The sequence below is a fragment of the Archocentrus centrarchus genome, chromosome 8, assembly GCF_007364275.1.
Source record: "Archocentrus centrarchus isolate MPI-CPG fArcCen1 chromosome 8, fArcCen1, whole genome shotgun sequence".
Classification (NCBI taxonomy): Eukaryota; Metazoa; Chordata; class Actinopteri; order Cichliformes; family Cichlidae; genus Archocentrus; species Archocentrus centrarchus.
Window position 1 is genome coordinate 2039018 of NC_044353.1, and position 11940 is coordinate 2050957.

The 11940-nt window shown below is 41.9% G+C and overlaps 1 protein-coding gene across 1 annotated transcript in view; it reads right to left on the bottom strand.

Moving 5' to 3' along the window:
- Window positions 1-5968, bottom strand: part of LOC115785092 (GTPase IMAP family member 7-like) — a 34195-nt gene extending 28227 nt beyond the window's left edge. Inside the window, exon 1 of the mRNA XM_030736554.1 lies at window positions 5905-5968. Within this exon, the coding sequence (XP_030592414.1) occupies window positions 5905-5908 (4 nt within the window). The 5' untranslated portion in view covers window positions 5909-5968. The remainder of the gene's footprint in view (window positions 1-5904) is intronic.
- Between the last annotated feature and the right edge of the window lie 5972 nt (window positions 5969-11940).

Genomic DNA, 11940 nt, shown 5'->3' on the forward strand with positions numbered 1-11940 from the left:
TATCTCCCTTGTTAACTCCTCAAAGGAGGCTAGAGCACCATTTCCTCCAAAGATGTAGTGATGGACTCTCTTGAGTGCAAACCACAAAACTGTTTAACCCGCAACACTGTTTTTTGTATAGTAAAACTTGAGTCTACCTACTGTGCTGTCAGATTTAGCAATGACAATGGACACACGTCTAAGCTCCAGTTGTTAAGCTTAAAGTGGGAATGCTCCCCAAGCATTCAGAGATTAACATGCATACTTATCTGGGAAAGCTTGCTCTGAGATGAAATGGCAGTTTGGCAGCACGTAGCGTAGCTCCACATGCTCCATTAAGCATTGAAAACCAACATTTTCCACAACAGAAAGATGTTGGTCATGAAGCACAACAAATTCAACAGCTTTGCTTTGTTGTTTTCTGGAGGTGTTTCTGAATGTTTTCCAGCAGCGTTTGTTGACTTCAAACACAAGTTACACTCAGCGGTCTTGCATTTTTCTTCTTTGCATCTGAAGTAACTCCACACTGCTGACAGGTCTCACACACATCAATCACTCTATCACCTGATCCCTGCTGCTCCTATGTGAGAAGGTGGTGCATTGTCTTATGGCATGTTGCAAATTTTGTCAAGCATTTTTGTGATATTTAATGGATTGGATTTCTTTATTTATTCCTTCCCAATATCCAATCCAGCAATTTATTTATTTTTTTTTTTTGCATTTTTGGCTACAGCAGCTTTTGTTAGCAGTGGAGAAAGACAGGAAATGGGGGAAAGATATAGGAAAAGACACGCGGGCAAATTGGCGACAGGCCAGGACGTGAACCCGCGCCCCCACACCGCAACATATGTATGTGGGTGCCGGCTTCACCACTAAGCCACCCAGGCACCCCTCATAACCAGTAATTTAGGTCAAGATTGGACCGATACCAATACTGAATAGGATCAGCACATCCCTAGAAAGATTGATAATAAGTTGACCATAGGGACTAAGGTGTGTCAATAAGTCAATTTGCTGTGTCTCCCTGCACAGTCTGTAGTATAGATACCAGGAGATAGACTGTTACACAAAGAGAGCTTGACAGGGTTGTAGAAGCTGCAGGGCCAGTATCTGCTTATTTGTGCAAGGAAAAACAGAGCAAACACTGCAAGTCCCACAAAATCCCCCATCCCTCCTCCCTCCTCCACAAGACCCTTTCACACATAGACACTGGTAAGGGGAACTATGTGAGAGTGCTGTTTGTAGATTACAGCTCAGCATTCAACACCATAGTTCCCTCCAGGCTGGTCTCTAAGCTGCTGGACCTGGGCCTGGGCCCATCCCTGTGCAGGTGGGTTCACAGCTTCCTGACCAGCAGACCACAGGTGGTACGAGTGGGTCACCTCACCTCATCCTCCCTCACCCTCAACACTGGATCCCCCCAAGGCTGTGTGCTCAGCCCTCTGCTGTACTCACTGTACACCCATGACTGCGAGGCCACGTCAGAGTCCAACGTCATCATCAAGTTTGCTGACGACACTGCTGTTGTGGGACTAATCTCTCACAATGAGGAGACAGCCTACAGGAGAGAGGTCTCCCGCCTGGAGAACTGGTGCCGGGAGAACCACCTCCTGCTCAACGTCAGCAAAACGAAGGAACTGATCGTGGACTTCAGCAGGAAGCAGCAGAGGGACTACCATCCACTTGTCATCAGTGGTGCTGAGGTGGAAAGAGTGGACACTTTCAAATACCTGGGAGTGACCATCTCACAGGACCTGTCCTGGACTCATCACATAAACATCACTGTGAAGAAGGCCAGACAGCGTCTCTACCTCCTCAGGCGGCTGAGAGACTTCAAGCTCCCACTCAAGGTGCTCAGGAACTTTTACACCTGCACCATCGAGAGCATCGTGCGTGGGAGCATCACCACCTGGATGGGAAACTGCACCAAGCAGGACTTCATGGCCCTAAAAAGGGTGGTTCATTCAGCTGAGCGGACCATCAGAACCACCCTCCCCAACCTGCAGGACATTTACACCAAGCAGTGCAGGCTGAGGGCCATGAAGATCCTAAAACAGCCCAGCCACCCCGGACACTCTCTCTTCTCCCTGCTCCCATCAGGCCGGCGTTACCGCTGCCTGAGGGCTAAGACTGAAAGGTTGAAGAAGAGTTTTTACCCACAAGCCATCCGTCTGCTCAACTCTGAGCCCTAACTGGACCATTATTGCACAGTGTAAATATTATAATTTATAATCTATAATTCCATGTAAAAGTGTGTATATTGTATAGTATATAGAGTATAGTGTATAGTGTGAATTACTTCTTTTTGTTTTTATTCTTCTTATTTATTTGTGTGTGTATATATGGTTGCAGGTACAAAATACATTTCACTGTGCATTGTACTGTGTATAACTGTGCATGTGACAAATAAACACTATCTTATCTTATCTTATCTTATCTTAAATAACATTTAGCTTTGTGTATTTTTCTGATCTGTCAGAAACAGATGCCATGAGGGTAGCATGAGCTCCTAACATCCTTTAGTGGGACTTGCACTCACAGTCCAGCACCATTTGGGGCAACAGCATCCTGTTCTAGTCACAGATGAGAACAGGTTCACACAATTTTGGTTTCTGGGAAAGTGACTGCCAGCCACCTGCTGAAAGTGTTCTTCTCTCCTTTTTCATCCTTTGTGGGGATTTGTCTTAAAAAGGTATTTCTCATATGAAATAAAAAAAAAAAAGGCAGAATTGTAGGAATTTGCAAAGAGCATACTTGTGGCGGGAGTCTGCATGTTATTCTTGTACCAAAGTAGTGTGCATGTCCAAAAAGGTTAAGTGGTCATTCTAAATTATTACTTTTAATAATTGTAAATGAGTAATCTAAGAAATAGTAAAGCAAAAGTCCATAGAGCGGAAAATGAACAGCAAAATCCAAACTTCTTCAGAGAACAGGGGGCACACGATGGGAGGGTAAAAACAATCTAAAAACCAAAGGAAATAGGCCGTAAATACCTGGGGAACAAGTCACAGCTGAAACTAATCAAAACAATGATACAAACGGAAGTGCAAGACATAGGACACAAATGACTACCAAAATAAAACAGGAAGTGAGAAACAATAATTTAACAGGGAGATGCCAAGACAAGAACTTTACAGAATGAATAACACTGAAGGGCCACACAGATGGAACCAATTTAAACTCTATAATCTGGACTACATTATCTTTGTACTTTTCATGTGGCTCTATAAAGGTCCCTGCAAAGTCTCACACTGTGACAGAAAATAAAAGCCAGTGGTGATGATAAACAAGACATTTGAAAGCACTGTATTTTTTTTAAATGAGACTTGCAACCTGCTATACAACATGCACACAGGTAATGTGACCCATTTTGTGTAGCCCTTGATGATGTATAGATAACTTTAAGGTTTTCACAGAATCACCACGGTTATGACAAGTGTAATTTATAAACAACATCCTTAAAATGCTAAATGCTAAAATCACAAACATCTCCTCAGTCATTAGCCTTGCTAGCAAGCCCACTCTCAACATCATGAGAGGGAAGAGTTGGTTTAATATTGATTGTGAAAGGTCCTTTTCCTCCCTCAAAATTGCTTTTGCAAAGAACAATCTTAGCATGTTGCCGGGGCTTATCCAAATATAAACATTTACATTGGTTGATCTTGTAAAGTCCATTTTCCTCCTTCACCTGGCTCAAAGTTTAAGTGGCCCTTTTTCCTTTTTGCAAGATGTTTTCTCCCCCCAGATTTTGCCCTTGATGCTGGTTATTTGATAAAAGTCTCTACTTTTGCTTCCAAAATGTTGAAAATTTGACTGTCCCTTTGTAAGTGTCCCAGCATGCTCAGTGGCCTCTGCATGTGAGGTCAGTTTCCTCCTCGCATTTTTGCAGATTTGAAAATTAACTGCTGTTGACACACCACAGAGTGCCAACCGACACCTTTTATTTCTATTCAAAACTTAGATACAAAATCTGATGCATAATGTTCCACATTTTATCCTTTCACTTCTTTCTGAAGTTTTTATATGACAAAATCTAAATAATTACAAAATATTATAATATTTTTAGCATTACATAACAAAAAAGTAGTAATGCATAAGATGATATTAAATTATATTGATTGTATTTGTATTGATGCAAGGGTGTAATTGTATGAGCATTTAACATTTATTGCTCAAACTCATTAAATGTGTGAATCCCTTAATAACAATATAGGATATGCATTTCTATTATTATGGTCTTCTATATTATTAACAATTTTGGTCAATAATTGAAAAAAATACAGAACTACGGTAAAATACACATCAGTGAAAATCAGTGAAATCCCGATAATTTTGATTGTATACTAAACTTGCAGATCTTATATGCTTCAAAAAAAGAAAAAGAAAGAAGTGCAATTTTTTCAGAATTTTTATGGTAAAAACTTCGATAATTACACAACATATGTTAATTGATAAAAAAATCTATATAAAATTACAGAAATTTCACTTGTTTTACTGTTAATTTTTTACTTGTTGGATCAAGCTTTTACTTATTAAACACCTGTTAAAATGTCATGTTTATTCGCAGTTGATTTTTCAGGTTTCAAATCTATATCCTTAAAAAATGAGCAAATTACTGTAGGAAAAGATGAAAACTCTTTACACAATGGCAGTCTGATATATAACTGGTACATTTACTAAATGCATTATTAGTACCATCAACATCTATACAAAATTCTAAAGCTACTGATAGTAACCAACCAAAACAAAGCTGGTAAGTGCTAGCTATCACCGTCATTCATTTAACTATGAAAATACATATATAGATAATTACTTTTAATATGTATAATCTATTTACTGAAAAAGAAGTTTGAGCAGTGAATTGACGAAGCCAGTGTCTACAGAAAAAGAAATCTCCCCAGAAATAGATCAAAATGCAGCACAGTGTTTAAACTGTGCAGAAACACTTAAGTGACAGCCACAAAAACAGTTAAAAACTCAAAGATCTAATAGACTTAACTACAAAGATTAAAGATGTTCACAGAACAGGAAAAATTTTACAGTCACTGGTAAAATGGCGGCAAAATACTCCATGTGCAGAGAGATTAACTTGCTGAAATGAACACGTCCAGAATGTAAAAATTTACCGAAGCGAAGTGAATAAAAAAAACTCAACATCATAACATATAAAATCTACTGACTGAACTCAGATTATTTAAAAGAGTTTTACATTTTCTTTCTTTGAGTGTTTATGCAAAAATTGCCAAAAGAGAGCCAATTGAATCTTTTTCAGTATCAGATGATCTGATTATTTAATCAACTAATTGGTTATTTTTGTCAATAAAAGTGTAAAAATGGATATCACATTCACAGATTTCAATGTGTTTTTTCTCTCTCCAAGGAGTGATCCAAAATATTCACTTTTAGAAAAACATAAAATGTTTTCACTGGAGAACATTTACAGTTCTTATTTATTCATATCAAAAGTTTCAAATATCAAAAGTGGAATCGTTATTTCAATTCTGCATATTCAGTAGAAGAGACTGGATGTTTGAACTCTTATGAAAAACTTGATTACTATCCTGTATGTTTACAATAGCCACTATTTACTAAAATAAGGCATTGCAAATCACATAAGTTCTCTCTTGATGTGTGCTGTAAAATATGAGCCTTTGTGGATTTTACAGAAATCCAGCACTCACTGCTCTCAGCTCCACTGTGAATGCTGCTTGGTGCCAATCAGACTCTAAACTGAACATAAAGGAACAATCCAACATCTCTGCAATTAAAAACTCATTTCAGAATGAAACTGAATTTCTGTCCAAATGATTTCATATCAAAGAGCTGCTGCTGATTTCTGTTTCAGGAAATAAGCACTGTCCTGAATATCAAACCAAACACCAACCTGAGTATAACTGCAGACTAAAAACACACAAATACACTCACCCATCTTATCTGGATCTTCATTGGGAACAGGTACCCTGCAGCACTGTGATAGCTTTACACAGTCCATGTCTTCTTCTGACTATTGAAATTTCCATCTCACCTCTATATTAAAGCCTGCTGCTAGTTCCCTCCCCTACATCACATCAGTTGTCCAATCAGAAGTGTGGCTGAAAGCAACCAATCAGAGGGCTGAAAAAGTGCATCAAGCAGAGTTCCACAGGTCTGTCTCCTCACCCATAAAACTCTCAGTTACATCACTGCATGAAGACAACTGAAACCATCACAATAAAACATCATCCATCTATTTATGGTGTACAGACTTTAAGGTTCAGATAAAACATGGCAGGTGCAAATAAACCATCAGCACTGGACCAAAAGCTGGAGTTCCTCTGTTGTCCAGCAGAGGCTCCACCGCTGAGTCCGTCCCCATAGGCCAGGGCTCTTCAACTCCAGGCCTCGAGAGCCGGTGTCCTGCAGGTTTTAGATGTGTCCCTGATCCAACACACCTGAATCAAATGGCTGAATTACCTCCTCAGTATGCAGTCAGGTTCTCCAGAGTCCTGCTAATGACTTCTATATTTGACTCGAGGCCTGGAGTTGAATACGAGTAAATATGAGTAAAGAAGGGAAACAGAATGATTTGATAAATGGATTGCCAGACAATGCCACCCAGGGAATTTCAGATTTTACCAAAAGGCACTCACAGGTTCACCCACTAATGAGGTAGGAGACGAGGTTCAGTATGTTAAAAATATAATTTTATTTTAATAAAAATGATTAAAATGCAAAAGCCATAAAAGCAAAAACCAGCAAAATCATAACCAGTAGCTGAGGCCCTATGGGGGACAGGGACCAGTGCAAGGGAGGATGGAATCCCAAAATAACAAAGAAAACTAAAGCAAACTAATCACCCAGACATGTGATGACCACACCCTTGAGTGAAGACCTCAATCCCAGGAGAACATAGCAAACACAAAGACAAAGGGTAGGGGGAAACCACCACCCACGCCACCAGTACTGCCACCACGGCCTCCAGCAGCTGAAATGAAATCAAAAACAAGCAATGAAAAATAGAAACAAATATTAAACAGAAAAACACAGGGAAAAAAATGGGGGCCGTAAACACCCCGCACACACACATGCATTAAAACACTGGGTCCAAACCCATGTTAAAAACCCAGCATCAGCAAAGTGGCTTAAACTGCAGCACATGAAGCCGAGCGCCATAGCTGATACCACTGCTGTCTGCTGGCGAAGGAGCCGCGGCCACAAACCAAGTGGCAGCTGGACCCAGACCCAAACACCAGCTGCAATAGGACGTAGCAGCAAAAGCCCAACTGTCACCGATGGAGACAGGGCAACGGCGAAAACAGGACAGCAGCGGTTCCAATCACCTGGGAGCAGTGTGTGTTTTTGTTGCTCCAGATGAGTCAGCTGGAGAGCGCTGCATCTGATAAACAGTGAATTACAGGGCCGCCAACAATAATCATGCTTGAGATCTTACAGTTTGACAACCCACCTACCTACTTCTAAACCAGCTCATGCATCCACTGAGAGGAACACGACACAGACAGCTAACTGGCATTCACCTGTGACCGTACTAGCATCAGCCTCAGATACACCATTCGTTACGCAGAAAGTGAGAAGACACTTAATGCAGCAGAACACCTGCTTAATGCAGGTTATACGGATGCCAAGAACTACTGCTCTGCTATTCTGCCCGAGACTGGAAGCCCAGAAATGACAATCAGCTGGGAGCCAGGATGAGACGGGTCGAGGCACTGTTTATATACTTGCTCTCACCACTGTGAGTGGCTAAGAATGGCAGGCTTATTAAGGGATGTCAATTCTGCCACACCTTCATAACAGCTAACGTCAGAGAAGAACAAGAAATTAATGAAAACATTATTTCCTCCAAGTGAGACTTGAGATGATCTCCATTTCCTACTAGGCTAACTGATGATACAACAGATGAGACAGAATTTACGGATAAATTATTGTAAATGGCATAAAATTGTTGGTTTTTTAAACCAGGATCTGTAAACACTAGATTGTGTATGTGGAGCTGATGTTTCATGGTCCAGAGTTTTGGACGCAGATTTTTGAGTTTCTGGACTTTGATTACTTGTTTTGTTAGGTGTTTAGTTATTCATTTGCTACATTATGATTTTCATGTGTTTTTAAACCTTTATCTTATAGTTTCAGTTTCTATTGTAGTAGAGAGTTTAGTTGTTCTCTTGGGTTTACTTTCATCTCATCTTCATGTCTTTTCCTTCCTTCTCTGCTAAGTTTACGCATCTTTTGGCCTTTCCTGTTTCCAGTTGTTACTTACTTCATGTATTTTATTTTTCAACTGGTAGTGAGATTAAGATGTTGGTGCTAAAAATCTGATTTTTTTTTCTGTCATGAAAGTGGCTCTCTTTATCTGGCTTAATCAGTATGGTAACTGATGCTGAACACATCACCTGGTCAGTCTCAATTTAAAACTTTTAATCACCATTTTATCATCATCATCTGGTAGCATCACTGACTGGAGTAGCTGTGACTCAAGAGGTAGAGCAGGTCATCTTCTAATTGGATAATTGGATTGAATGTGTGTGAATTAAACATTTTCCAATTCAAATTTATTTATAAAGAACATTTAAAACAACAGGGTTCACCAAAGTGCTATACATGAAAAAAGTTAAAACAATAAAACAAATACACTGCTCAAAAAAAACAAGGGAACACTCAAATAACACATCCTAGATCTGAATGAATGAAATATTCTCATTGAATACTTTGTTCTGTACAAAGTTGAATGTGCTAACAACAAAATCACACAAAAATCATCAATGGAAATCAAATTTATTAACCAATGAAGGCCTGGACTGAGAGTGGACTTCTGGTGGCGCTGTCACTTGGTGTTGGCTCTCACTGCGGTATTGTATCACTTCCTGTTCCTGTTTCGGAGCACAGTGTTTTGCTGTCTGTTAGCTGTTATATCTGTATAACTCGATTTATCTGGATAATAACATATTTTAGTGTAATCTTCACCTACTTTAAATAGCATACTCTTTGCTGAATCACCTGTATTCACATTACTCACTTTATTTGTTTTTAGAAATTCACTAGCTTAGCTCAGCTAGTAGCTTAGCCCTTAGCCGACTCACTACCAGCATGGCTTCTTCTCCTGTCCCTCCTGCACTTTCCTGCTCTGGGTGTCACATGTTTAGTTACTCCTCGGCCTCCTTTAGCAGTAACGGTACTTGTAATAAATGTAGTCTGTTTGTAGCTCTGGAGGCCAGGCTTTCTGAATTGGAGACTCGGCTCCGCACCCTGGAAAATCCTGCATCTAGCCAGGCCCCTGTAGCGGGTGCGGACCATGGTAGCTTAGCCGCCGTTAGCTCCCCCCCAGCAGATCCCGAGCAGCAGGGAAAACAGGCCGGCTGGGTGACGGTGAGGAGGAAGCATTAATCTCTGGCTCTCTTCCACAGCATGTCTTTTCTCTCCCCTCAGCCCAACCGGTCGCGGCAGATGACCCCCCCTCCCTGAGCCTGGTTCTGCTGGAGGTTTCTTCCTGTTAAAAGGGAGTTTTTCCTTTCCACTGTCGCCAAGTGCTGCTCATAGGGGGTCATTTTGACTGTTGGGTTTTCTCTGTATTATTGTAGGGTCTTTACCCACAATACAAAGCGCCTTGGGGCGACTGTTTGTTGTGATTTAGCGCTATATAAATAAAATTGAATTGAATTGAATTGAATTGAATTGAATTGGATTAAAGTGGAAACTTTGATGTAATGTCCTTAAAACAAGTCAAAATGAGGCTCAGTATTGTGTGTGGCCTCCACGTGCCTGTATGACCTCCCTACAACTCCTGGGCATGCTCCTGATGAGGTGGCGGATGGTCTCCTTAGGGATCTCCTCCCAGACCTGGACTAAAGCATCCACCAACTCCTGGACAGTCTGTGGTGCAATGTGACGTTGGTGGATGGAGCGAGACATGATGTCCCAGATGTGCTCAATCGGATTCAGGTCTGGGGAACGGGTGGGCCAGTCCGTAGCTTCAATGCCTTCATCTTGCAGGAACTGCTGACACACTCCAGCCACATGAGGTCTAGTATTGTCCTGCATTAGGAGGAACCCAGGGCCAACCGCACCAGCCTATGGTCTCACAAGGGGTCTGAGGATCTCATCTTGGTACCTAATGGCAGTCATGCTACCTCTGGCGAGCAAATGGAGGGCTGTGCGGCCATCCAAAGAAATACCACCCCACACCATTACTGACCCACTGCCAAACCGGTCATGCTGAAGGATGTTGCAGGCAGCAGATTGCTCTCCATAGCGTCTCCAGACTCTGTCACGTCTGTCACATGTGCTCAGTGTGAACCTGCTTTCATCTGTGAAGAGCACAGGGAACCAGTGGTGAATTTGCCAATCCTGGTGTTCTCTGGCAAATGCCAAGCGTCCTGCACGGTGTTGGGCTGTGAGCACAACCCCCATCTGTGGACGTCGGGCCCTCATACCATCCTCATAGAGTCGGTTTCTAACCGTTTGTACAGACACATGCACATTTGTGACCTGCTGGAGGTCATTTTGCAGGGCTCTGGCAGTGCTCCTCCTGTTCCTCCTTGCACAAAGGCGGAGGTAGCGGTCCTGCTGCTGGGTTGTTGCCCTCCTACGGCCTCCTTCACGTCTCCTGGTGTACTGGCCTGTCTCCTGGTAGAGCCTCCAGCCTCTGGACACTACGCTGACAGACACAGCAAACCTTCTTGCCACAGCTCGCATTGATGTGCCATCCTGGATGAGCTGCACTACCTGAGCCACTTGTGTGGGTTGTAGAGTCCGTCTCATGCTGCCACGAGTGTGAAAGCACCACCAGCATTCAAAAGTGACCAAAACATCAGCCAGAAAGCATAGATACTGAGAAGTGGTCTGTGGTCCCCACCTGCAGAACCACTCCTTTATTGAGTGTGTCTTGCTAAATGCCAATAATTTCCACCTGTTGTCTATTCCATTTGTACAACAGCATGTGAAACTGATTGTCAATCAGTGTTGCTTCCTAAGTGGACAGTTTGATTTCACAGAAGTTTGATTTACTTGGAGTTATATTGTGTTGTTTAAGTGTTCCCTTTATTTTTTTGAGCAGTGTACAAACACACACAAGCAAACACATGTGAATAAATACATCTAAGAAATTGCAAAAATACAAAAGATAATACAACAGCCTAAAATAGCTCTCACTCCAGCCTGAAAGCCAAAGAATATGAAATAAAGAAATATGAAAGAAAATGAATTTTAAGATGCACTTTAAAAACATGCAGAGTGGGGGCTGACATTGCGCTAACTTAGTTGAAGGAGAAAGCAAAATGTTTAAAAAGTAACTTAAAGGGCCAAATTGTCTTATATTTTTTACATCAAATTGTGGACCAGAAGTAGGGGTCGGGACTGGATGCAGCCCGCAGGCCAGGAGTTTGAGACCGCTGGTTTAGGGGCTTTGGCTGAGAAAGCTCAGTCCCCCCCTGTTCTTAAGTCTAGTTTTAGGAACACTGAGGAGTAGCTGGTCAGCAGATCTCAATGACCTAGAGCAGTGAACGTCAACTGGCAGCCCATGGGTCACATCCAGCCCAGTCCCAAGAATATTACTGAAATCAAGACGAGCCTAGTGAGGAGGAAAAAATATGAAGAGCTCAGATGCAAAAACGTTTAAACGCCCCTACCTAGTGTTGTAGTACTCGAGATCGGTCTTGGTCTCGAGACCGCTTTTTGATGGTCTCGGTCTTGTCATGGACTCGACCGCATTTGGTCTCGGTCTTGTCATGGACTCGGACCTTGTGGACTCGGGATTTTATTTCAAGACCAGTCAAGACCACAGCTGTGGAAATATCCCTAAATTGCCAGAATACTGTCCAAATTATTTGTTAACATCTTTGCTTTTATTGGATGCAAAACGTACTGATTCAAATCCCACAAATATTGCGCTCCTCTGCCTCTCAAAGGAGCGTAGCCTCACAGACTCCGCCCCGGCTAGGTCGCTGCTATTATCGCTGCTTACGCCTG